Consider the following 27,904-nt stretch of genomic DNA (forward strand, 5'->3'; position numbering starts at 1 on the left):
TGGTTGGCTTTATTTACAAGACTGTCGTGCAGTTCCCAAGCTGTGTCCTCTCGTGTGTGAAAAGGGAAAACTCTCTCAACCAACTTTCTCTTTGTATCACTGATCTCTTTGTATCACATCATCTGATGGCAGGTAACAATCATAGTTGATTCAGAGTAAATGCAGAATTGCAGTTTTTCAGCCTGTGAAGGGGTTTCCCACTTTCTGACTCAGGAAAGGCATCTAAGCTCCAGGAATGATGCTTCTAGAGTGTGTGTGTCCAGATACGTGTGGCTGGAGTGAGGGAGCAAGTCTGACCTGGGGAGGAACCTGGGCCATTTGGCACTGGCTGGGATGAAGAGTCCTGTCTGGCTTTCAGAAGAGATGGTGCTTGTTGCAGATCCTTGTCAGATCTACATCAGGCTCGGGTCAGGCTGTGCTGTCTTCTGCGGGAGCATCCGTTTGTCCCATTTCCCTTCAGGTGCACAGGTGTTCACACCTCCCTCCTCCCCTCTCTCAACCCTCTGAATTTCTGCGTCCTTCCTGGGAAAGAAAAGGTTGACTGCTTGCCTCCCAGCTCTGGTCTGGTCCTCTGTCTCCCCACGAGGCCATTAACTATCCAACTGCCACCTCACTAGAGCTGGGTGAATCCCAGGGGCCTGCCATCCCCTGGTGTCTGTACAGTAAGTGGAGCTCGCCACTCTCTAATCCTGTGTTCCCAACCTTGTTCTCTTCTTCTCTTTTCCTGTGGTAGCCTTGGCGCGGGGGCAGGGGGCGGGGCTGTACAAATCCTCTCATCAGTGTCTGATCTCCTCACACTCTGCACCACCACTGTACCATCTGACACTCCTGTCTCCCACTGCCTGCTTTCTCTGTGGTGGGGAGCCTGACTAGACTGTTTGCCGCCAAATGAATTATTCCAGACTCTTTTGAGCTGAAGGCTCAAAAGACACATCCTCTTGCAAAGGAAAAAGACATGTCTATTGAAGCTGTTTATGATATCCTTCAAGAGGTATTTTGAGAGCCAGGAGCTGACTTATTTCTCTTTGTCTGCGTTGCTGGAGTAAAGACTGTACCCAGAGGGCAAACAGTGTAGAGCTCTCTGGCTGCCAAAGCTCCGAGAGGTTTTCTCAAGAAGGTGGAAAAGAGCATATCCATTAGTGCTTCAAAAAGAAAAAATATAATAATAATATATATATATTACCCTGTCATCCTTGAAGTAATTTCCTGTTGATAGTGGGTAAGAACATTTTGAGCTATGCACTGAAGTGGACGAGAAATGTAATTTTATTTTCTGTAACTGAACTTGGCTTCTCCTGGACCTCTCAGCTCAGCTGATGGAAGAAGTAGCCTAGTCATTCCCAGGTATACTCAGGCTCTTGAATCTTTCCCGTCACTGTAGTGAGGCACAGGCTGTAAAATATGACTGCTGACGTCAGCTCCCAGTTCTTCCACCATCTGGCTGAGAACTTGAGGAAGTTCACTCCTACCTATCCATTGGTTTATTCGTCTGACAAATGGTGCTAATAACTGAATGTTCTTCAGAGGATTGTTGTGACAAGTTAAGTGATTAAATGTTGGTGGGGCCATTAAGGACAGTGATGGCCTTAAGTACAGTGTTTGAGGACTGTTAGCCCCAGGGGTGGGTTGTTATACTCCTTTCTGAAGCTCCGGAGAGATGAGGCACCACTGTTACCTACACAGAAGAATCTTCTGAAGATACTAAGAGAGATCCGTGTACTGGAAGATCTCCAAGACCACTTCAGTATGCTTTAGGCCCCCAAACAGTGGTGCTGAATTGTTTCATTTCTCTCAATTAGACCATGGAAAATGTAGGATAAGATATCTAGAGATGATTCCACTTCCTTCTTTATCATCCAGATGCCACATCTAATTTTTACCTATGCAAGCTTAATGGCTTACTACAGGAGGGCTTTTTACAGAGATGGGAAGTTATACCCCATCCAGAAGGGGTGAGTTTCTACCATGGTAGAAAGATTTTCTGGGCGACAAGATGGCAAAACCACCAAGGTCATGATGAAGTCATTAAGGGATAACCAGGGTTCTTATCTTTTTCCTTAGGCAATATTGACATCTGCCTAAAAATGGTGGGTCTCTTATACTTGGCAGCACCTTACAGTTAACAACTTGACATCATATGATTTCATCAGACTCACCATCAGCTCTAGGAGGATTTAAAAATAGCATTCCTTTTTTTAACCTGATGTGAACACAAGGCCTGATAGAAGTTAAGGGTGTGAACTTTCTAAAAAATAAATGAAAGAAAGCAAGAAACAAACAAAGAAAGGAAGAAAAAAAGGAAAAATAAACATGGTTCTACTGTCGATTTTAGTTGGATAGGATAGGTCTCTGTAATAGCAAAAAATTAAACCCCAGGGTTTCCCTAGAGGACTGGTGATTGGGAATCTGCACTTCCATTTTGGTAGAGGGCAGTGGGGTGTGGGGAGAGGGTTAGATTCCTGGTCAAAGAAGTAAAATCCCACAAGCCTCACACAGCTTGGCAATAATAATAATAATAACAAAGTCCCATTAATTTAAAAAACAAAACCGAAAAAGTCTACACCCCGAATCTCGGTGATTTAACACATTAAAAGTTTATTTTTCTCTCCCATCCCAGGTGCAAGCAGGTCAACTTGTATCTCTGCCTTCTAAAATAAACAGTTTCCAAGGGAGATGGCAAAACTTACCCTATCTGCTTTGGCCTGAAATGATGCATGACTGACTCCAGTTCCGCTGGCAATAATTAGTTAGTTGTTGGGCATGGGAAATGTAGTTTAACTGAACGCCCCCAGTGCGGGGAACATAGCACCAAGCATGGTTTGACCTTCACCTTCTGCACGATAAAACCCAAACTCTCCAAACTAGCCTTCTGGCTTTTCACAATCTGACTGCCCCTCCTCCCCCATTTCTCTCCTCTCCTGCACCATGGCTCACTGGATACTGTATTCCAGGAAACTATTATCTTTTGGCAGACGTGCCTTTCTCATAGCTTTTTCTTCTGATATCACATCTCGGCTCAGTTGCCCCGTCGTCTGTGAAGAATTCAGATTTCTTTAGGAGATCAGCACTGCCACTATTCTTATGTTTCCAAAGCACTTCAAGTCTTTGTGTGACAAGATTCTTCTCTTGACATGCATGTCCACCTACACACACACACACACACACACACACATGTGTGCGCATAAACATAGACTGACACACATACAGAAACATACACACATACCTGATGTCAGTCATTTTAAGGCAGCTCGAGATCCCACTACCCCTGGGGCAGTGCCTGACAACATGGTAGACAAATCATCAAAACATGTTTTATTGAATGAAAGAGCATATTGAGAAACAATCTGTGTAACAAGTTTATTCCTAAGGTCTCAGCAAATTCACATGAAAACATTAAAGTAGATGGAGTCTTAATCCTTATTCTCCAAGCCATTGGGTTGAACTTAAAGGCACCATGATTTGGGGGAACTCCTGACACAGACGGAGAAGCGTAGTAGGCTACCGTCCATGGGGTCACAAAGAGTTGGACACGACTGAATGACTTCACTTTTTTTCACTGACACGATAGCAAGCCCTATTGGTGGGGTGTGTGTGTATGTGTGTGTGTGTGTGTTTTAGTCTCTTGGTCACGTCCAACTCTTTGTGACCCCAAGGATTGTAGCCCGCCAGGCTCTTCTGACCCTGGGATTCTCCAGGCAAGAACACTGGAGAGGGTTGCCAGTTCCTTCTCCAGGGAATCTTTCCAATCCAGGGATCAAACCCACGTCTCCCGCATTGCAGGCAGATTCTTTACCATGTGAGTCACTAGGGAAGTCCAGATCATTAGACCTAAAGCAAACAACATCCAGGTTCTGTCTGCTCCCCTTCCCTTGCTGCCAGCTCAGCTTCCATATCTGAGGCTGGAAAGCCATCCACTTCTGAGCCCTAAAACACCTGCTGGGTATTGAGAGAGTGTGTTAGTGTTCACATCCCTGCTCTCTGTTTATGTGTTCTGATGCCTGATTATAGAAGCTCAGTCACAGAGATCTTCTGCAAAGTGCAGAGGGCAGAGAGTATCACCTGTGGACAACAGGAAGAATCTGCTCCAGTGGAGTGAATGGATCAGCCTTGTCTACTAGAATGTCAATCAGGTGGTCACACATGTTTCCTGTCTGCTGCCTGTGGACACTTCAGCAGAAAAGGTATTTATCCTGTGAACACTGAGACAACAGCTGCTTTCACTGTGTAGGGCCCTATACTAGGGACTAGGGAGTCAAAGAGGATTTATCATTGTCCTAAGGGGCTGGGAAACTAATATTTTCATTCAACAAATATTACTAAGATTATTTAACCTTTAAAATTTTTAACACCTATAGATAAACATAAATAGTTTTTCTCAATTTAATTTAAATTTGAAAATAAATTAAATATCATACCTAAAAATAAGTCATGCATGCATACTAAATTGCTTCAATTGTGTCCAACTCTTTGTGACCCTATGGACTGTAGCCCACCAGGCTCCTTTGTCCATGGTGGTTCTCCAGGCAAGAATACTGGAGTGGGTTTTCATGCCCTCTTCCAAGGGATCTTCCTGACTCAGGGATCAAACCCATGTACCTTATGTTTCCTGTGTTGGCAGATGAGTTCTTTATCACTAGGGCCACCTGGGAAACCCCCAAATCAAAATATAATTCAGAATATAATCTTTTAAAGTATATTCTTTTCCTTCCCATGTCATGTACTCCTTTATGAAGTTGAGAATCACAGATGGGCTTGACTGAGTATTACTTTAGGTACTGGGGTTCCAAAGATGCACAAAACAGGTACCATATTGTCAGACAATTCTGTCTAACAGGGGAAAGGTATACTCAGCCAATAGCTATGATGCAAGGGAAGAGAAGGCAGTCACTTAGAAGAAAAGACAGTGGGGGGATGACAGAAGGAGGTATAAACAAATTAAAAAGAAGGATTTCTGCATAGAAAATCAAGTTGATCTTCATTGAAGATAGGTAAATGGAAGCTCAGTTTAGATAAAAGAGTTAAAGAGAGGAAAAAGACCCAGGTGGACCTTCAGACTAAACAATATGGATTTTTTTTTGTCCTTATAGGCCATAAGAAATCTTTAGAGTTTTATTAGCAAAAATGCTAACAGTGAAAACTGTGATGAGAGAGATTAATCAGGCTGCAGAGTACTGGGTGGGAATGTAGGGAGGGAACATTGAGGAAAGAGAGTCAGTTATGATGACCCCATGAGAGGTGTCAGTGCTCAGTAAGATAAGGATTGCCTGAGAGTGGACAGGAAGAAGCAGGGGGACTTTCTGTCAGATCATATGCAGGGCTCGGGGAATCAGAGAAGATTGGCAGAGGCAAGGAATGACGATGACATAGGGGCTCAAATTGATAAGCTGATTCTAAAATGTATGTGGGAAGGCAAAGGAAATTGACTAGCCACAATAACTCTCAAAAACAATAAAGTTAGGGAACTCACACTGGCTGGTTATGACCTTCTCTAAAGCAGTAGTGTGGTACTGAGAAAAGCATACACATTCAGAAATGGAACAGGATAAACAGTCCAGAAATACACCCAGTCATATCTGGTCAATTAACTTTTGACAAAGAGATAAAGGCAACTCAATAGAGAAAATCAAAATTATTGCTGGAACAAATAGATAATTACGTGTAAAAAAGGAACTCCTGCCCAAACCTCACACCCCATAAAAATTAACATCAAATGGATCATATATCTAAGTGTAAAACCTAAAATAAAAGAAAAAGAAAACATAGAAGGCAAACTTCGTGACCTTCGATTAGGCAATGATTTCTTACATACGACACTAGTGGCACAGTCCATAAAGGAAATATTTGATAAATTGGACTTCATTAGGAACTTCTATAATTTAAAAGATGCTATGAAGAGAATAAAACCACATACTAGGAGAAAATATCTATAAATCACAAATAATTTTCATCCAGAAGATACAGATAATTCTTAAAGCTCAATACAAAGAAAAAGACCCCAACTTAAAACCATAGCAAAGTTTCAAACAGACGTATCACCAAATGGTGACTAAACACATGAAAAAATTCTTAACCTCATTTGTTTCTGGTGAAATGCAAATTAAAACCTCAATGAAATACCATCACACACTCATTAGAATGACTAAAATAAAAATATACTGAAGATATCAAGAACTGGCAAAGATAGGAAGCAACCAACTAGAACCATCATACATTACTGACAGCAAAGAAAATGGTAAAGACAGTTGGGAAAACTTTTTGCCATTTTCTTATAAAGTTAAACATACATTTATTACTCAAGTCCAAAATCCTACTCCTGAGTATTTGTCCAAGACAAATAATGTAAAACCTCTATGTCAATACTTACAGTGGCTTTATCTTAAATTGCTAAAAATTGGAAGCAACTCAAATGTCCAGTGGCTAGAAAATGGATAGTTCAGTTCAGTCACTCAGTCGTGTCCGACTCTTTGCGACCCCATGAATCGCAGCACGCCAGGCCTCTCTGTCCATCATCAACTCCCAGAGTTCACTCAGACCCATGTCCATCGAGTCAGTGATGCCATCCAGCCAGCCATCTCATCCTCTGTCGTCCCCTTCTCCTCCTGCCCCCATCCCTCCCAGCATCAGAGTCTTTTCCAATGAGTCAACTCTTCGCATGGGGTGGCCAAAGTATTGGAGTTTCAGCTTTAGCATCATTCCTTCCAAAGAAATTCCAGGGCTGATCTCTTTCAGAATGGACTGGTTGGATCTCCCTGCAGTCCAAGGGACTCTCAAGAGTCTTCTCCAACACCACAGTTCAAAACCATCAATTCTTTGGCACTCAGCTTTCTTCACAGTCCAACTCTCACATCCATACACGACCACTGGAAAAACCATAGCCTTGACTAGATGGACCTTTGTTGGCAAAGTAATGTCTCTGCTTTTGAATACGCTATCTAGGTTGGTCATAACTTTCTTTCCAAGGATTAAGTGTCTTTTAATTTCATGGCTGCAGTCACCATCTGCAGTGATTTTGGAGCCCCCAAAAATAAAGTCTGACACTGTTTCCACTGTTTCCCCATCTATTTGCCATGAAGTGATGGGACCAGATGCCATGATCTTCGTTTTCTGAATGTTGAGCTTTAAGCCAACTTTTTCACTCTCTTCTTTCACTCTTATCAAGAGGCTTTTTAGTTCCTCTTCACTTTCTGCCATAAGGGTGGTGTCACCTGCATATCTGAGGTTGTTGATATTTCTCCCGGAAATCTTGATTCCAGCTTGTGCTTCTTCCAGCCCAGCGTTTCTCATGATGTACTCTGCATATAAATAAAATAAGCAGGGTGACAATATACAGCCTTGACGTACTCCTTTTCTTATTTGAGACCAGTCTGTTGTCTGTGCAATGGAGTATTACTTGGCAATAAAAAGGAATAAACTTATAGATATACAGAACAAAATGGATGAATTTCAAATGCATTATGCTAAGTGAAAGGAGCCAGATTCAAAATGCTGTAATGATTTCATTTACATGATGTTGAGAAACCAAAACTCTAAGGACAGAAAGCAAATCAGTGGTTGCTGTGAAGAGGCTGACTACAAAATGGCACTGGAGACCCCCTTTAGATGACAGAAATATCTATATCTTGATTGCAACAATGGTTAAGTTTGTCAAAACTACGAAACTAACATTCAAAGGATGACTTTTCCTCTGTATTAAGTACTACTTAATAAAAAATTATTCTATAGAGGGTTTCTCCAATGTCAATAGCCATGCCACCTCAAAAAGACACTCAGAGAGTCTCAAAGAGTGAATGAACCCTATCACAGACTTAGCACTTTCCTTGGCATAAATATAGGCCAATAATCCAGGATATGGCTCTATGAATGTTTTCCAAGGGTCCTCCTTATTTCTGCTTTACAAGTAGACATTAACCATTAGCCATTTAGTATGAGTCTTTACTATGCAAGCTTCCCTGGTAGCTTAGTGGTTTAAAAGATCATCTGCCAATGCAGGAGATGCAGATTTGATCCCTGGTCCAGGAAGATCCCCTGGAGAAGGAAACAGCAACCCACTCCAGTATTCTTGCCTAGGAAATCCCATGGAAGAGAGAAGCCTAGCAGGCTAAGTCCACTGGATCGCAAAGAGTCAGACATGACTTAGTGACCAAAAAACAACAACTTTACTGTATAATATTTACTACTAGGGAGAAATATTGATGATGCTACAAAATTTTGGACCAATCAACAGCAGAGGTGAAAGGAGGAGGTCCTAAATAGGCTCCTGAAGATAGCAATGTTACTTGGTTGACCCCAAAGTTATTCTCAACCCTCTTCTCATTTTCCCAGCCACATACTCACTAGCCTAGTCTCCCTTGCAGTAAACAGTAGCACAGTTTGAGAAACTTAATTGGAAGTCTATGAGATTTCTGATAAAGATTCCACTTTTCTTTGATAGAAGGAGAAAGACAGGGCTTGAATTTTCCTTCCTCCCTTGAATTCAGACACAATGCATGGCGCTTCAGCAGCCACTTTGCAACCACAAAAGAAAAGCTAAGGCAATTTCAAAGAGTTCAGGACAGCAGCTATGTATCTTCAGATTTCTTATTGTATGAAAAAAATATTTGTTTAAGCCACTGTAATGTAGGCTTTCTTTTATTTTTGAGTCGTAGACTTGACCAAGTGATACAAATTCCAAGTACAAAACTATATATCCAGGTTGCTGAAGCCAAGCCCTTGGAAGTGGACCACAGAGAATCAAATAGACATTTCATTTATTCTACATTTGGGCGGGGCAGGGGCTGGCTGTGCTCACGTTTTTCATCCTACTATTATCTATTGTCTAGATTACTGTTATCTAGATTACAAAAGGATTGAATAGAGTTTTATAAACATTGAATCAAACAGAACTGTATGTTTCCCGGTAACCAAGAAAGAGATAGTTTCTCCTCCTTCCCAAAGAAAAGAACCCTAAATTTTTCCAAATGATTCTTCACATTTCAGATAATGACAGTGCTATTCACTTAGGTAATTTTATGGGGAAAAAAGAAATCTGAAGGCACTTTTAAAAACATTAGTTCAAAAAACTACCTAAAACATTAGCTCATTTTTTTCATGACAGCTCAATAAGAGGATTTTTATTCTCTTCCCTGATGCACAAGGAATCATCCTTTCCTTACAGTTTAAACAAGCAAGGAAAGTGCGAGAAATGGGCTTTGGGCCTCAAATCAGTTCTATATTGTGCTACCCTGAGCACATCACACGGCTTCTCTGGATCCAGGCAGCTCAGATGTGAGAGCAAAACAATAACGATGTCCCTTCAGGATGGTGAAGAAGGGAAGGAGCCAAGTCTTAGGTGAGAAGTGACGTTTTGGGTGGGAGCGGGAGGAGGGTAATCATGGAATTCTACTCAATAATCTCCTGGGAGGGTCCTACCAACCCAGAGGGTTTCAGGGGTGAGGGTGGGCTAATGCCGTTCTCCTTAAAGACCAGCCTCACAGACCCTTTATCTCAGATTTATCCTCCCAAACTCCCCACCCACTGAGATTCTCCATCCTCCCACACTCTCCCCCCACCCAAACTATTCTCCCTTCTTAAAGATAAATAAAATAAAAACTCCCCGGGACATCTCTCCTTTTTAGTTCCATTGATAGTTCTTCTACGGAAAGAAATAGGTGGCTGTAGAGAAATAACAAGCAAGCATAACTTTGACATGATTCACAAGAACCCAGACTAAGCTTTCGCATTCTCTCACACACCATATTTCTCCCTCCCCAGCCTCCTCTGCCTGCCCTCATCCTCACCACGGCATTCAGTGTGGACTTGGCATGCATGCAGTGTGTGCTAAGTGGCTTTAGTCATGTCAGACTCTGCAGTGCTACGGGCTGTAGCCCACCAGGCTCCTCTGTCCATGGAATACTCCAGGCAAGAATACCAGAGATGGTTGCCATTCCCTTCTGCAGGGGATCTTCCCGACCCAGGGATCAAACCTGTGTCTCTTACGTTTCCATGTTGGCAGGCAGGTTCTTTATCACTACATGGAATTTGCATGCTCTGCTTTTAAAAAAATTCTTTTTCTCCGCCTTTTGCTTAGTCCGCCTGTTGTCCCCCAAATTTTTTTCCCTCAATAAATCGATTCCAAGTATTTGCATGAAAGCCATTCTGAGTAAACAAATTCCTTCCCTCGGGTGTCTCTCCCACAGCCTTTGATCTTCCAAGGTTATTTGCATTTTTTAAAAGAACTTGCTTCATTTAAATAAACCCCTACTCTCCTGAGCATACTGGACATGAGATAGCAAAGGTTACTTAGGATCTAGAGGATTGTTGGAACTTCTTGAAAAAGCAGCAGCAGCAGGGAATAAGATTCCCCTTGATTCCTCTTCTTCCAGCTCTTGAAGTCTCCTTGCCTTGCTCTTCTGTTGGGCAGGAGCTGTGATTCACCCCGGCCAGCGGTGTTCCAGGCTATGCACTGGATGAACGATTTCCCCACAGCACTCAGAATTCCATTTGCATGCAGGTATTGAACCCAAGTGTTTGCTTATGAACAATTATTCACAGCTCTTAATTTAATAAAAAATGAAAGAGAACACTGTTAGTACCCAAGTGGAAGTTTCCTTTCTTTCATCTAGTATTGTGCACCATTGCCCTTGGCAATCCATACCTATAGAAGATATTCTTTTGATTAAGAATAAATTTGATTACCTTTCCAATGTGTTCAGTCCCTTTTGAGATTTTTTTTCTTTTTTTTTGGCGCAGGTTGGGATAAAAATGCAAAAGGTATTCAAGCATACAGAAACTATTAGAAGACTTTATAAACTGGAAAGCACTAGTCAAATTTAGGACAGCAATAATTCACAATGCTAAGCATTAGAACTTCTTGTACCACACTGCACTGTGCGTGCGTGTTCAGTCGTGTCTGACTCTTTGAGACCCCGTGGCTTGTAGCCCACCAGGCTCCTCTGTCCATGCGATTTTCCAGGCAAGAGTGGGATCAAACCCTGTCTCTTGTGTCTCCTGCATTAGCAGGTGGATTCTTGACCACTGCACCACCGGGAAAGCCCATGCTAATCATTAGTGAAATGTAAAAAACAAAATTTGAATAAATGAAAAGGCATGTGGTGCTCCAGGACAGGAAAACTAAATTTTGTGAAGATGTCAGTTCTCCCCAATTTCTTTATAGTGTTAAAAAACTTTAATCAAATCTTTAATGTGATTGTTTGAATTTGACAAAATAACTTAAAAGCTCAATTTTAAAAAGGTAAGTAAACCTAAGAGATTTGAACATAAATGTTAATGAGGAAGGGGGATTTTTCTCCATCAGTTACTAAAAAATATAAACCTGCATTAAGCAAAACATTTTAGAATTAGCACAGTAATGGACAGGTTCATAATAACAAATAGTTTGCTTTAAAAATAAAACCTTAGTCATATATGAACTTTAACACTACAAAGAAACTACAAAAAATAGTAAGAAGGAATGAATATTTTGGCGGTTAGAGCATTGGGTGAATGGGTGGTGGTGAGTCTTATCTCATGTAAAGTTGTAAGATCAATTTCAATTGGATTTTGTAACTAAGTTTTTACAAAATAGACAGAAGAAAAGCATACTTATTAGACTGATTTCAGATGAGCAAGAACTTTCTAAGCCTAACAAAACATTTAAACAGAAACAAAAAACTAAGGAAAGTATTTTCAACAAAATAAATATATAACATGTATATACATATAAATATTTATAATATTACATATTATATATTATTTAATAATTATACTAAAAATATAACATGATTAAAGGTCTTAATATAGAAAAAGCTCTTAGGAGAAACTGGTATTTATAATAGAAAAAAACAGGCAAAGAAAATAAAAAGCATTTTAGATTAAATGTAGAGATAAAAGAATGCAAAAAAGCTTTATTTGCTAGTGGCTTGAATAATACAAAGTTAACCATGAAACATAATATGAAATATATCAAACTGGTAAAATTAAAGACAAATGTTACAAAAGCATATGACAGTCTTGTAGACTGGTGGGAGAGTAAATATGAACAACTAAGTAAACGCACACAATTTGCTGTGTATTTGGTAATACACAAATTTATTGTTTAGCAAGCCTAAACAATATGTTTACATATTGACTTGGTAGATTTGCTTGCAGGATTAAACCTTAAGAATAGTAAAGAAAAATTCAAGAAAAGTTTTGACACGGTCTTATGTGTTAAACTATTTCATGTAGTACACATCTGACAAGAGAAATTTAAAATTGTAATGCAACCATAAGATGGAATATTAAGGAATATTATGCACCTATAATAATCATTGTTCCTCATTCAATGCTAAAGATTTTTAAGCACAATAAACTGCATATATAAAATATTCCAGTTCAGTTCAGTTCAGTCGCTCAGTCGTGTCCGACTCTTTGCGACCCCATGAACCGCAGCACGCCAGGCCTCCCTATCCATCACCAATTCCCGGAGTCCACCCAAACTCATGTCCATCGAGTCGGTGATGCCATCCAGCCATCTTATCCTCTGTCGTCCCCTTTTCTTCCTGCCCTCAATCTTTCCCAGCATCAGGTTCTTTTCCAATGAGTCGGCTCTTCGCATGAGGTGGTCAAAGTATTGGAGTTTCAGCTTCAACATCAGTCCTTCCAATGAACACCCAGGTTGTACAGATATTTCAATATTACATAACCAGAAAATATGGAAAGGAATATACCAAAAGTGGGAAAGTCAATGAGAAATTCTCTCTGGAAGGTGGGCATTTGTCTTTGTCTTTGTACTTTTAAAATATGTTACTAAGTTTTGACAGTGCATATTACTTTTATTATCAGAAAAGACAAAATAATAATGTATAATACACCATGCAATGTCTCAAATATATTTTGCACACTGTATTTCCATGAAAGCAAGTGAAAGAATCAGTTTCCTCTGCAGACAAATGACAAGGGAGGCTGAAAAAGGCATCTGAAAGCAGACACCTTTGTGGTAGAGAAGCTGGCCAAAATGGGGGGAGGGGACGTACCAGGTAATGAATTGGCCCCCAAGGATCACACATTGAAGGGTCTGAGGACCTGCCAGTGTCTCCCTAGTAATGAACTGTGTGGATGCAAGTGCGATTTGCTCTTCTAATAATGAAGGTTATACACTTTCAAAGCTAAAGCAGAATTCAGGAACTTAGTGTATACATAATCACTGTATGCAGTGATTCTCCTATTTCATTTCTTTCTTCCCTCTCTCATTTTGCTCCTCTTAGAATATTTTCCCACTCTGATCCCAATAGGTAGTTTAATAGTGATTTCTGGATTAAGCGTGCAACCTGTGAATTATCTATTTCTTTAAAACTCCATTTTCCAACTGTGTTGTTTTTCTACTATCATTGGGAAGGTCTGACCCATAAAGTGCACTTGGTTTCCATGTTGAGAACTGCAGGAAGGTGGATTAGACAGAAGCAGACATCAGGGTTGGAGGACCAAGCCCGCCCAGGGCACTGGCCACTGCTGGGAACTAGGGCTTCTGAGCATAGGCCCAAGGTGATGTGGCCAACTCCATTGAAATCCAAGAGGCTCAGGCGGAGTGGGAGCGATGCTTGGAGTCAGGCAGGTGCCTGCATCTGTCGACCTTGGATAGGTTCCCAGGGAGCCTATAAAGTGACTGATGAGAGGTGGAGGGACTAGTGTTCAATCCTGGGCTGGGGAGGCTTGCATGTAGGGGGCCAGACAGAACACAGGAGGCCAAAGAGACAGGCAAGGGAATGCAAGGACAATGAAAACCAAGGAGGATGACCAGCTGTCACAGGGTATACACTAATCATTAGCTTTTTAAACTCTGTTGACCAACCACCCAATTTAGGTGCACAGAGAATAAAAGTAATATAGGACAATCTCCCTGGAATCGTCATTCAGAGCCCTTCTCAGGCCTCCTTCTCACTTACCATGATGTTCAGCTCCATGCATTATCCTCATATCTGCCTGTGCTCTTTCACTTGCTCACTTCCCCAGATTTCTTCTTGCTGCTTGAGTTTGAGCCTCCTGGATGGACTGGAAACTATGGAAACAACAGATTAAATGTATCACAGATTGAAGGTCTGAGCTCAGATAAACCCTCGGGGGGAAGGTTCCTCAGACACTTTCCCCTACTTAGTAGCACCTCCAAGACAGAAAATAAATTCCCACAGGCTTATTTTTTAATCTGTGAATCATGCAAAAGAATAGTTTCTTGGTATTTTTATCACACAGTAATCCTTTGGTTTCTACTACATTGTAGAGATTTGGACCTAATTTACCCAAATGTTAGCTTTCTATATTTCAAGGGTCTGGAGCTCAAATAGCAATTTAAATGTTAATCTCAGTTCTTGGTACATAGCAGACACTTCATTCGTTTGTTCAACAAATATTAATTTCTACCTGGACTTGGAGCCCAGTGGATTTTAAGATGATTTCTAGCATGTGCTGTCTGATATACTGTGAGAATTCGGATGGAATATCAGAATCTAAATGCCTCAAAGCTTCCAATACACCCTATTTGTGATTAATCTGGAGGTTCTTTTGTGATCCAAGAATGACTCACAAGAAGGGACTCACACTGAAATGAATGCGGGACATGGGCATTTCTGCTTCTGGTGAAATCCAAGAATTCACTAGTAACCAGGAAACTGCATCACTCAGTCACGCAAAGGCAGTCCTGATCTGCACCAAAGCCTGATAGAAATGAGAACAATTAGGCAGTGAGCAGCTAACAGTGCTAACTAAACACAAAATATGACCCATGGCAGTAATGATCAAATACTCTAGACCAATATCTAACCCTTTCTGGTCAGAGTAGAAAGAGCTTATACAATGTGTCCTGGAAGCTAAACTAAGAAATAAATGTCAGGCAGAGAATTGCTTTTCTGTTCAGCCCAGTTTGAAGAAGCTAAAGTTGAGTTCTCTCACCCATGATAGTGGTATTAAGAGATAGGGCAATGAACATAAGTGGAGAAGAGTCCAGATAGAGAGGAATCTTTTCTTTTGGTAGCAATTTCTTTTAACGCAGGACAAAGACCCAGAGTGGACCTTTCTCCAATTTTGAAATAGTTTCTAGGACACAAGTCTACTATCTCCTTATAAGCCTTTCTCTGCTCTATGACCACACCTAATGTTTGTGGATGGGCCCTGTCTGTCTTCACTAACCTAAAATTTTTCAGTCTGCCTTTCCTCACACTGTTCCCAGGCAACCTACGTGTTTGCTTGATTACATCTACTCACTTTTCAGACCCAGCTCACACCTTAATTTCTCCAGGCTACACCTTTTGATCAACCATCCCAGTCCCTCCTCAGTTTCTTCCAAGATGTCCTTTACTGGGGATTGTAAAGACTTCCATTATAGTAGCTCACATTGAACATTTTTGTTTACATATCTACCATCAGACTAGGAGCTCCTTGTCCTAGCCTTCCCTCTATGGTACTACGGAACTTCTGTGGACCTGTGGTAAAGATCCCAAATTATGTTGAACTTTGCTGCTAGATTCTCAATAAATGTTTGTTGAGCTTGATTATGCAGAATGAGAACCAATATAACCATAATCACAACAACATGATTTCAAGGACAGTTCCCCAATTCCGGCCTGAGTATCATTTGTACACCAACCTGTAGGTATATCAAGGCTTTCCTCTCCGGCTAAATGCCTTGCCCCTTTATATACCACATGAGAGATCACAGGACGATTCAGAGCACCCAATTATTTGGGACCCTTTTGGCTGACAGCCCTACTGTCAACCTCAACAGACTTGGGCTGTGAAAATACCTCCCAACCCATTCACATTCTCTATTCGTCAGGCAGGAGGCCCCCTGCCAGCAGGTCCCACGAGGTGTTAGTAAGAGGATGCAATGTACATTTCTATTCTAGACCCCTGATAAAATGATATAAAAAGGCTTATAAGAACATAAGACTGAAATTAACATCCACATGTACATGTAGCTTTTTGTAATTTTCTGATTTTTTGTAATAGCAACTAATTAAAAACTCTTGTAGCTATTTTTTTCATAATTGAGTATTACCAATGAAAGTTATCCTGGAAGTAATCCAAGACAGAATCCCCAGTGGTCTAGGTAAAACAGCTAGAAAAGGTGAGTGTAGATAGGTGGTTGTGATGACAATAATTCCACAGAGGGTGTCTCCAAGCTGGGTTACTGGCAGGATGGTGAAAATGCAGATTTTCAAAAGGGGCATCAGCAGCAAGTGGTTATGGGGAAGAAGCCAAGGTGAGCACTTGTGAGCAAGCTGGGTCCTACCCTGCGCCTCCTGGTTGACTGCCTTACTGCTTGTTGACCACTTGGCAGTACTTCCTCAGCAGCAGGTGGGGCGAGACTTGGGGAAAAATTGGGACAAGCTCCTGAGTGACAGGTTTCCAACTGTTCAGAAATGGTCACTACCCAAGGGTCTACAGATCCTCTTAATGCGTCTCATTCCCCAAGTCTAATGAAGCAGCTTTGGGAACCAAAGCTTTGTAGTCGGGTCCTGCCTGTCTCACTTTAAACTGTGTGCTCCCTGTTACACAGTGATTCAGCCTCAATGCAACAGGATATTTTCAGAGCTCTGCTTTTGGTATTTCCAAGCCACCTACGCAAAATTACTGAGGCTTGGAGTAGGCTTCAGAACCTGGGTGCTATGAATGACAGGGGCACACGGGTCTCAGTGACGGGACTGTAGAGCTTATTGGTTTGCTGATTGAGAACTGAGTCTGAATCATAACCTTTCTGAGACTTCATTTCCTCTCTTGGGAAGTATGATGTATTTGCTACTTCCTGCGTTTGAGATATTCATCTTCAACATCATAGAAATAAAAAGAAGCAAAAAATGAACCATGAAAATGTAAAGGGTAGAGAAAGCCCTGTACTCCCTGGGGCAGACGATGCAGCTGCATCTTGTGAGATATTTACAGTTTCCATTGTACGGAAGCCACACGTCAGTCCAGGGTTCATCCATACAAACACATATTGAGCACTGACCTTACTCTCAGTCCTCGGGGAGGCAGTTGCAAAGCTGATTCAGCTTCAGAAACCTAGCTTCAGACAAGTTTGGGTCAGAAGGAAAATGAAGATCTGCTTCCCACCTGAAAAATGAAAATAAATGAGGCAACTTTACCGTCTCTGGCCCAAAACTCAAGCAGAAAATCACTACCAGTAAACATGGTATGGACTTTTCCGTCAAGCAAAGCCACGTTCAAGTTCCGGCTGCGTTGCTTAGGAGCCAGGTACTCTAGGTAGCAACTTCTCTGAGCCCTTACTTCCTTACCTATAAGACTGAGGACAGAGTCATCTCATCAGTCAGGCTGTGACAATTGCACATGGCAATCACCAACAAGCATTTACTGAGTACCTATCATACATTACAAACTAAGTCAGTCATCTGCTAGATTAATGACGGGATTCACTCAAATAGTGTTAGTTCCCACTCACCCTGTGATTGTTAAAGATACCTTAGGGATGTTTTGTTGGCTTTCAGCTTCCAGGACTTCACTGGAAAAGAAGATTATCATTCTTTGGGTTTGGATAACTCATGTCTTCCTTTTCAGACAAATCTGACATATCTAGTTTCAACTAGAGTCATTTAGCTAAATGGCCTGTATTTCCTGGGATAATGTTCATTCTTGTGATATTTATAAGTACCTTTGGCCTTGTCATCAACCGTATTATTAAGTTCTTTCTATAGGGAAGATAAAATGCCAGTCTGGAATGGTGACCCAGACTTAATGCCTGATCTCATGGAAATCCTTTTGACTCTGGAAGCATATCCCATGGGGTCAAATCCCAAGTATCAGCCCTGTGCCAGCACCAGCATCATCAAAAGAATATTGCAATTCATCCCTCTTAAACCAACGTTGTAATTTTCTAATCTGCTGGGAGCTGGCATCACTTCATGGTGTCGTTAACTTTAGGTTAAAAGCAAATTAATTAATCATAAGCCCACAACTATGTAACTGAGTTGAAAACACACTATAGTCATTGAAAAATTCCAAATTCACTTACTACCTCTGTTCTGTATTAAGCATCTGGCTTGAATTTTTGCCTCACATGACCACTAGGGGGCATTTAATCCCCAACTATATTCTGAAATAGTTCACAAACTCTACGTGTGGAGGAAGGAGTGCAGATTAGGCTCAGGTGAAATTTCAGACTGGAATGGAAAGTGGGATCAAGAGGGTAAATTCAAGCATCATTCTTAAAAAGTAGTCAATTATTTATAAATCACTGCCCAAACCTAAATATAGTCCATAGGCGGGGAGAAACATCAACCCCAGATATGCAGATGACACCACCCTAATGGCAGAAAGCAAATAAGAACTAAAAAGCCTCTTGATGAAAGTGAAAGAGGAGACTGAAAAAGTTGGCTTAAAGCTCAACATTCAGAAAACGAAGATCATGGCATCTGGTCCCATCACTTCATGGCAAATAGATGGGGAAACAGTGGAAACAGTGTCAGACTTTGTTTTGGGGGTCTCCAAAATCACTGCAGATGGTGATTGCAGCCATGAAATTAAAAGACACTTAATCCTTGGAGGAAAGTTATGACCAACCTAGATAGCATATTATAAAGCAGAGACATTACTTTGCCAACAAAGGTCCGTCTAGTCAAGGCTATGGTTTTTCCTGTGGTCATGTATGGATGTGAGAGTTGGACTGTGAAGAAAGCTGAGCACAGAAGGATTGATACTTTGAACTGTGGTGTTGGAGAAGACTCTTGAGAGTCCCTTGGACTGCAAGGAGATCCAACCAGTCCATCCTAAAGGAGATCGGTCCTGGGTGTTCACTGGAAGGAATGATGCTAAAGCTGAAACTCCAGTACTTTGGCCACCTCATGTGAAGAGTTGACTCATTGGAAAAGACTCTGATGCTGGGAGGGATTGGGGGCAGGAGGAGAAGGGGACGACAGAGGATGAGATGGCTGGATGGCACCACTGACTCGATGGACGTGAGTCTGAGTGAACTCCGGGAGTTGGTGATGGACAGGGAGGCCTGGCATGCTGCAATTCATGGAGTCGCAAAGAGTTGGACACGACTGAGTGACTGAACTGACCTGAACTGAACTGAACCTAAAAAGGAGATAAACCAATTTTTATGTTGTGTGTACTATGCATCAGACACTGAGCTAGAAATCTTCATTTGCATCATCATCTCTATCCATCACAAGTACCCTGAGACAGATTTCATTTATGTCCTCCTTTTATAAATGAGAAAACAGACTCAAAGAGGTTATCACTTACTGATGTGTCACACATCCAGCAATCAGTAAAGAATCTGACCCCAGATCAGGCAGGTTTGAAAACCTACTCACTTTTCTACTAAACGGCTCACTGGACTGTGATGCTCAAATGCCTCTAAACTTGTTTCCCCAATTCCCATTGTCGTAGTTCCCCAAATCTTCATATTACCTTGGGAGGTGTGTGTATGTTTAGGTGTGTGTGCATGCATGGGTTAAGAATGCTATGAATAAAATGATCCTACAACTGTGTAATTGTTTTATACTTAATGACCTTTGGACAATTGATGACACACACAGGATTTAATTTTAACAGTATAATTTATACACTCTACGTGTTTTAGTCTGCTTTGTAGTGTTAACACTTTGTACTATACACAATTCATTGATATTGAATGAATTAATAAATAAATACACACAGCTCTTAGAAAATTACAGTAGGGAGCTTCTTCCATCTAGAAATTTCCTGAAGCCAATGAATTAAGGTGAGACTGTCTTTCAATAGAAAACTGCAAAGCAGAAGGAGTGGACTTGATTTCACAGAATTTGCTCAACCCACCCCACAGATGTCATCTAATCCCAAGGAGAGTATTATAGACTCTGGCCTGTTCACAGAGCACCCTGGGCCAGCCAACCCAAAGCATGGTTACTGCAGATTCTTCAGAAGAGGCTCAGCTGCAGAGCCAGCACTCACTGTTCCAAGCCCTCCTGAGACCTGACCTCCAGTTCACTGGTATGTCAAAATGGGGTAATCTGATTTGCAGTATTTGTCACTCTCTGCTCCCAGCAGGGCAGTTCTGAGCCCCAAGCCTACTTTGAAGAGATTGGCTGCCTGGGGCAGGATCCTGAAGTACAAAGATGAAAAAAGCAGCCCTCCCATGTCCGCTGGGAGTCCGGTGGCTACTCTACTAGAGAAAAGTGATTTCTGGAAATCCGAATCTTGGCATCAGCAGCATAATCCCCAGCACGCTTGGTGAAAAGCAAATCGTTTGCCCACTTCAGTGTTATTTTTCTGGAGATGTGGCACAACTGTACTTCCCATAGGCACTTAGTTATGTCAGGAAGAGGGAGTGTGAAGAGAGGTGGATTCTGGGAAAAACCTTGACTTCTAGTTCAAAATTACCCTGGGTTCACTTAATTCTCCTCTTTCTAATTCTCATCCAAAAGTTCTTCAGAGTGTAATTTTAGTTGGGAAAAATTCTGTGTCAGAAGTAGAAAATGGGGAAGGTTGATGCCTACTTGCTGGAAAGTTGGACGTTGTCTCTGTAAGATGTGGAGGCACTAAGATGCCGGAGCAGAGGGCCACAGGCTCATTCACTCTCCCGTGAAGTAAGAGTCATCCTGTTGAATCAGGGAGGGAGGCCAGCCCCGCAGGGAATCCCACCCAGGAAGGCTCAGTCCAGAGGCCGAGGCTAGGGTGGATTTCTGTGGGGAGTTCACTGATTGCCTCAGACTCCAGGGAGAATAATGGCCAGCTGCCTTCTCCTAGCTAAAGGGAGGCTGGAGCTGGGTAGGGGCTGATGAAGACAAGGGACTTGGTGAGAAAACAGCCTGTATTCACTGCCTCCTGCCACTCTGGTGTCCCCTGCAGAGTGCCGGGCCTCCTTCTTTGTCCGCTTCCAGCTGTACTCTCTCCCCATTCACTGTGGAGAGCTGGATTTCTGATCTGATGAAAAAGAATCACAAGCATTCTAACATTCCTTTTCTTCTTCATCTGAGGCTGAAAGAGTTCAACAGAGATTGACTAAGTACTGGACAAGTATGGAAATAAACTACCCTCCACCTCTACCTAGACGGAGGAAATTTTCTGGATATGGTGCAGTGTTTTATAATTCAAAGCAAGGAACTTTTTTAAGGCATCAAAACATTTCTCCAGGTGAAAAAGATCTCCTAAGAGAAATAGGAGAAATTCTTTGAAAAGCTCTCATTTGTGTTCTCAGCAGGGCTGGAAAGGATTTTGCAGGCCCCGCCTGCCACACCACCTGTTCTAAGGGCTCCTTGATCTTTCCTGAACCATGTACATTACCAGGATGCCATCATCTCCCCAGAGAGCAAATGACATTAGGACCATACTGGGGACATAGATGCCTAACGCATCTCCTGTGTCATCTGCCAACATCATAGTGTCCACAAGATCTGCTCAGACTTCCAAGCCACCTATTTTCTTGCCTTGGTCCCCAGGTTGCTCTACAGTTTTAAAAAGCAGGTCTTTTTAAAGCAAGTCCAAAAGGGACTCTGTGGGAGAGGGAGAGGAGGGGATGATTTGGGAGAATGACATTGAAACATGTATAATATCATATAAGAAACGAATCGCCAGTCCAGGTTCGATGCAGGATACAGGATGCTTGGGGCTGGTGCACTGCGATGACCCAGAGGGATGGTATGGGGAGGGAAGTGGGAAGGGGGTTCAGGATGGGGAGCACGTGTACACACGTGGCAGATTCATGTCGATGTATGGCAAAACCAATACAATATTGTAAAGTAATTAGCCTCCAATTAAAATAAATAACTTTAAATTTTAAAAAAATAAATAAAAAGCAGGTCTTCCAAGTTCAAACCACATATTTATGTTCACTACCTACACACGAGGTGCTGACTGGGGAAGGTCAGCCCGGCCCATCAAGGCTTCCCCTGCTGTATCTGTTCCTGACAGCACAGTTGTCCATGGATCTCAAAGGAGAGAACTCTCTTACAAAGACTCAGAATAACCCTTTTCATAACAATTAGTTTCCATTCCTAATGCTTTATCTGTGCCAACCAGTTTTAGGCTGGTAGAGAAATGAGTCATCCAGAAAAACGTATCCCTTCTGGTCAGAAAAGGACCAGAGAAAAGTCAGGAAGCCTGGTGCTGAGCAAAGACACTGTCTTCCAAATGAGAGACGATGTAAGCATGTTGGAGTGAGGGATTGTCACCTGTGCCCCTGAAAGCAGCAGAGATCGTCCACCCTCTGGTCCTCACACTCCACTTGTGCGGCCACCCTTCCCCTAGCACCACCACGAGGAACATTCCCTAACTTCTACCGTTCTGTGGCCCAGACCTCTACCAGGGCCTAGAACTCATCTGTACATGTGAGATGGAGAACGTTAATATCAGTTTGATACTTATCATGGATGTGTGTGTGTGTGTGTGCACTTATGACGTATTTTTCAAAGGATAAGAAGAATATACAGTGTAATTGAAAGGATATTTACCTTCTGAGAGAGGGGACTTGATCATGATTGAAAGTGGTGGACAAATGGGATCTGAGCTTTGTCTGGTTCATTATAGTTTTTAAAGAATTGATTTGTCTGTTATTGTGTAATTTAAAATTAATATAGTATAAGAGAAAGTGCTGCTGTGATACCTCAGATTTTCAGGGAGTGTTTCAATCAGAGTTCTCCACAGAAAATAGAACCAATAGAAAGATAGATAGATTAAACAGTAGCTAGAGAGAGAGATATGTTGTTTAGTTGCTAAGTCGTGTCCGATTCTTTTGCGATCCCATGGACAGTAGCATGCCAGGCTCCTCTGTCCGTGGGATTTCCCAGGCAAGAATACTGGAGTGGGTTGCCATTTCCTCCTCCAGGGGATCTTCCTGACTCAGGGAACACACTAACATCTCCTGCAGTGCCAGGTGGATTCTTTACCACTGAACCACCAGGAAAGCCCAGATAAATATTTAATATATTATATTGAGAGAAAGGAGGAGACTTACTTTAAAAACTTTGCTCACATGATTGTGGGGACTCCAAGTCTGAAATTCTTAAAGGAGGTAACCGGCTGGAAACTCAGGGTTGATACTTATGTTCTACAAGGAATTCTTCAGGGAATCTTCCTTCTTCTCTGGGAAACCTCAGTTTTTTCTCTTAGAGCTTTCAACTTATTGGATGAAGTCCACATCCACCCACATTAGGTAGAGTGATCTGCTTTACTTAAAGTCGAGTGACTGTAGACGTTGACCTTCACAACAACCACCTACACTAGAGTTTGACCAAACAGCTGGGTCCTCTCGCCTGGCCAGGATACAATTTTATCACATACAATTGTATCATTATAAGGGATTTCTTCAGGCTCTTCTTTTTTTATAAGATTTTTTTTTATGTAGATCATTTAAAAAAATTTTATGGAATTTATTACAATATCGCTTCTGTTTCATGTTTTGTTTTTTTGGCCTCGAGGCATATAGGATCTTAGCCCCACTAACAGGGATCAAACCTGCACCCCACACACAGGAAGGCAAAGTCTCAACAACTCTACTGCCAGGGAAGTCCCTTCTTCAGGCTCTTCTTACTGTCTTCTCCAAATAGGAGGAACACTTTGCATCCTGGTCTTAGACATGCACATTCTTATCAGGATTCCACCCAGACATGTTGGGCTGAAGTCTCTTCGCTTCTGATCTCTGACTTGCCTCTGGGTCCCCTTGGCTCCCTGTTCTCACCCACAGCCCAGCCCTCCCCAGTCCCTGTGTCCAGCCCATCCTGTTGCCTCTGTTTTTCTGGGCTTTGGACTTAAGATAGCTGGAAAGTTCCATTAAAGAGAGAATGGAAAGCTTTTTATAAAGAACTTGACATTTTGAATGAGTAGCATTCCTACTTTTTTTTCACTTTTACTAATTATACATTTTCTCAGTGGAATTTTAATATTCCTATATTATACAATCCGGTCAAAGGAAAAAGAGTAAGAAAACCCATAATCACACTACCCTAAAATAACCACTCTTAACATTTTAGTACACTTCAGTTCTTTTCCTACATGTATAATTTTGCAGAGTTGTAATCATACCCAATATATAATTTTATTATGTTTTCCACTTACCATTATATTATAAGCATTTTTAATGATGCCACATAATCTTCAGGTCTGTCACTGTTAATAGCTACATAATAGTTCACTGAATTGAAGTGCTTTATTTACTTAACTATACTGTTATCTTTAAACAATTTCAAATTTCTTCTTACAATAGATAGATACATCTTTGTGATTGTAGTGCTCTTTTTAACACCTAGAATTCTCTCACATGGGCTTAAAATTGCTTAGCCAAAGAATATTGTGCCTATGTTTTTGTCTGCTGACATATATTTCTAAATAGATCCTTTTAATGGTTGCGTCAATCTACACCGCTGCCAGTGTAAATAAGGACCATTGTGTTTTTGTTCTCTTGAGAGCAGAGCTTTGACAGGCGGGGGACAGGAGACCAGGAGGAAGACATTTCAACAACAAAGCCTGAGCCTTGCTTTCTGGAAAGTCCTAGGGTTCTCACACTGGTTTTGTGTTGCTTTGTTTTTCACAGACTGAGCAGTTGATAACTCTGTGGGTCCTCTTTGTTTTCACAATTGTTGGAAACGCCATTGTGCTGTTCTCTACATGGAGGAGGAAGAGGAAGTCGAGAATGACCTTTTTTGTGACTCAGCTGGCCATCACAGGTAAGCAACTTTAGGAGAGGAATGAGCTGAGAATTCCCATGGCTCCTCACTGTCAAGTAATTTACCAACAGAACTGGTGTATTACCAGTCCAAAACACAGCTGCAGATTTGGGAATCATTTCTGTAGGGATATAAAACTCAAATTTGAATTTTTCTTCCAACAAATTTAACATATTTAAATATTTATAAGATTCCATTATAAAAATAACTCTCTAAACAACAAAGTTGAGTATACCATTGTCAGTGCTACCAAAAGGTTCTACTTTCCCTGTACACAGCAGCCTCCATGGCTCACTAAGGTAATATTATCATATCATACCATATGATGGGCTTAAAGAATATACCCCAGAAAATGGACCAGAATTATCTTTACTCAGTAATAAATGTTAAGTCTCAAGGACTTGGCAAATTTAAATCTGTGGGCATTGCTTTTGAAATGTAAGTGACATGTAACACCACTGTTGGGCATAGTACAAGGATCATATGCTAGATTTAGATGCGTAAGGGTGGATTTAAAATGGCAACCCACTCCAGTATTCTTGCCTGGAAAATTCCATGGACGGAGGAGCCTGGTGGGCTACAGTCCATGGGGTCACAAAGAGTCAGACACGACTGAGCAACTTCACCAGTACTGGTGAAAAGTGAATGCATCACACCTAGAAAGAGAATGATGGAATATTCTCACGTTTAAAAATGATCTATGAAAGAAAGACCCCCACATAGATGAGTAGAGTCCAAACTGGTAGGGCTCATGTTCAAAAGGAAAACATAACCGAGGGAGTTTTATGCCACAGGCCAGAGAAGAGAGTGGGCAGATGGGATTCCTGGATGGTCCAGCCTAAGACAGCTGTAGCTGTCATATGCTTTTAATTTGAATCTTACTGAGGGCAAATGCAAAAAAAAAAAAAATTTTTTTAAGTGTTAAGTGCCAACAAGGAGCAATGGTAGATGACTGTTAGGAAGGGCTGTTAGGTACATTTCAACCTGTTCTGTGCTCTCAGTTGCAATAATGGCCATGAGAGTTCCTGGGAATTTGGTCTTAAACTCCAATATATGAAACATACGACACTGTAACTTACAAGAAAACCTTAGCCATACCTTGTTGATATCCTGAAATTCCCCTCTTTCTCTTTAACAAAGTATAGGAGGCCCATCTGTTTAGGTCAGGCTACAGTGACCAGGGTGAAAAACAAGGGCACTACTGAGAAATATGGAGATGGAAGAGGAGCCCCCCGAGTAACAAAAGTGGGACTTGTGATGAAAGAAACTCCTTCAATCTTTCCTATAAAGACAAGCCCCGTTTTTCACTAGGAGTAGAGTGTAGGAGGTGGCTTCCCAGGAAGCACTAGTGGTAAAGAAACTGCCTGCCAGGAGACATAAGAGATGCAGTTTCAACCCCTGGGTCAGGATTCTTGCCTGGAGAATCCCAAGGACAGAGAAGCCGGGCAGGCTACAGTCCACAGGGTTGCAAAAAGTCAGACATGACTGGAGTGACATAGCATGCATGTAAAGGATAGGTAAAGGGTAATTAGAATCATCTGTTGATAGTAAATGTAAAATTCTTAGATGAGATTATAATAACTTACTTTCACCATATTTTTTTCAGTTACAGTGCTGTAACCAAGATTCTATGAAACCATATATTCTTTTAGAGTGTAAGAATTTAGGAGGTGTTAAGGATATCAGCTTAGAATTTAAAGTATTGTCAAAAATAATAATAAACGAACAACTAAAATCTCACTATCTATTTTCAAAAAGAAGAGCTGTGTGTTCTACTGAAATCCATCGTCTGCTGCATTAACCCGGGCTTAATTTCTCATGAGTGTTCTAGATAGTCTGTTTTTTATTTGTTAATTCCCTATGGAAAAACTCAAGGAATCAGATCAGGAGCATTTCAAGTGAAGAATTCTTGGAGACAGCAACTTTGCCTAGGGCCTGAGAATGGGCTAACTTCTTATGTAAGATGTTAAAATTTTCTTCACTCACATTTCACAGTGATCTCAGATCCTGTAGTAAGGGATTTGAGAATACACGTCGGAGTCTTCAGTAGCACATATGAAAAGGTTGCTCCAGTATCAGCTGAAGGATCTTACACTTTGTGATTCATGTAAATTTGATTTGAGTCTCCTATCCTATGTTAATGGCCTCCCCAAGATTTCTTCAAATTTCCTGGACTTTATATTTTTACTTGTCACTTCTGGTTCTCACTTGCTATCTCTGCTGAACTCTTGCTCTCTTTTATAAACATCTCACCTTCCCTAGTTAGTCTTTCTTTTTTAAAAAGCCAGACTGACCCTAACAAGGCACTCAGCTCTCTTTTCTTTTATTTTCTTTAAAAATTATCCACAGAAACTTAACTTTCTATGTTTAAAAGACTTTGCCAAATGTTTCTGGCAACAGAGAGAGACTGCATTATAACAAAGCAAATATATTAAAGCTGAATATATTTTTAAAACTTTCAGCTACTACCAGGTGTCTTTGACTCTCCAATGTTGTTCATAGGATGACCAAATTTTTTCACATAAACATATTCTTAAATCATCAGATTCAACTGACATCATCAGTGACAGACATATTTGGAAAACAAAATTCAGAGACATTTTTATACCTGGCTCTTCTAATTGAGAAAAGTAAATGCTAACAATTATTATTGGGTAAGGCAATATTCTTAAATATTCAAAATTCTTAAAGAGATGGGAATACCAGACCACCTGACCTGTCTCCTGAGAAATCTGTGTGCAGGTTAAGAAGTAATAGTTAGAACTGAACATGGATCAACAGACTGGTTGCATATCAGGAAAGGAGTACATCAAGGCTGTATTTTGTCACTCTGCTTATTTAACTTACATGCAGAGTACATCATGAGAAATGCTGGGCTGGAGGAAGCACAAGCTGGAATCAAGATTGCCAGGAGAAATATCAATAACCTCAGATATGCAGATGACACCACCCTTATGGCAGAAAGAGAAGAACTAAAGAACCTCTTGATGAAAGTGAAAGGGGAGGATGGAAAAGTCAGCTTAAAACTCAACATTCAGAAAATGAAGATCATGGCATCTGGTCCCATCACTTCATGGCAAATAGATGGGGAAACAATGGAAACAGTGACAGACTTTATTTTGGGGGGCTCCAAAATCACTGCAGATGATGACTGCAGCCATGAAATTAAAAGACACTTGCTCCTTGGAAGAAAAGCTATGACCAACCTAGACAGCATATTATAAAGCAGAGACATTACTTTGCCAACAAAGGTCTGTCTAGTCAAAGCTATGGTTTTTCCTGTAGTCATGTAT

The 27,904-nt window shown here is 41.2% G+C and overlaps 1 protein-coding gene across 2 annotated transcripts in view; it reads left to right on the top strand.

Annotated features, from left to right (window-relative positions):
• Positions 1 to 27,904, top strand: part of NPSR1 (neuropeptide S receptor 1) — a 154,591-nt gene that overhangs the window by 4,474 nt on the left and 122,213 nt on the right. For both annotated transcript variants that reach the window (XM_010831141.1, XM_010831142.1), the window contains exon 2: positions 24,479 to 24,611. In XM_010831141.1, the coding sequence (XP_010829443.1) occupies positions 24,479 to 24,611 (133 nt within the window). The remainder of the gene's footprint in view (positions 1 to 24,478; positions 24,612 to 27,904) is intronic.

This window comes from Bison bison, unplaced genomic scaffold, assembly GCF_000754665.1.
Source record: "Bison bison bison isolate TAMUID 2011002044 unplaced genomic scaffold, Bison_UMD1.0 scf7180017864525, whole genome shotgun sequence".
NCBI lineage: Eukaryota > Metazoa > Chordata > Mammalia > Artiodactyla > Bovidae > Bison > Bison bison.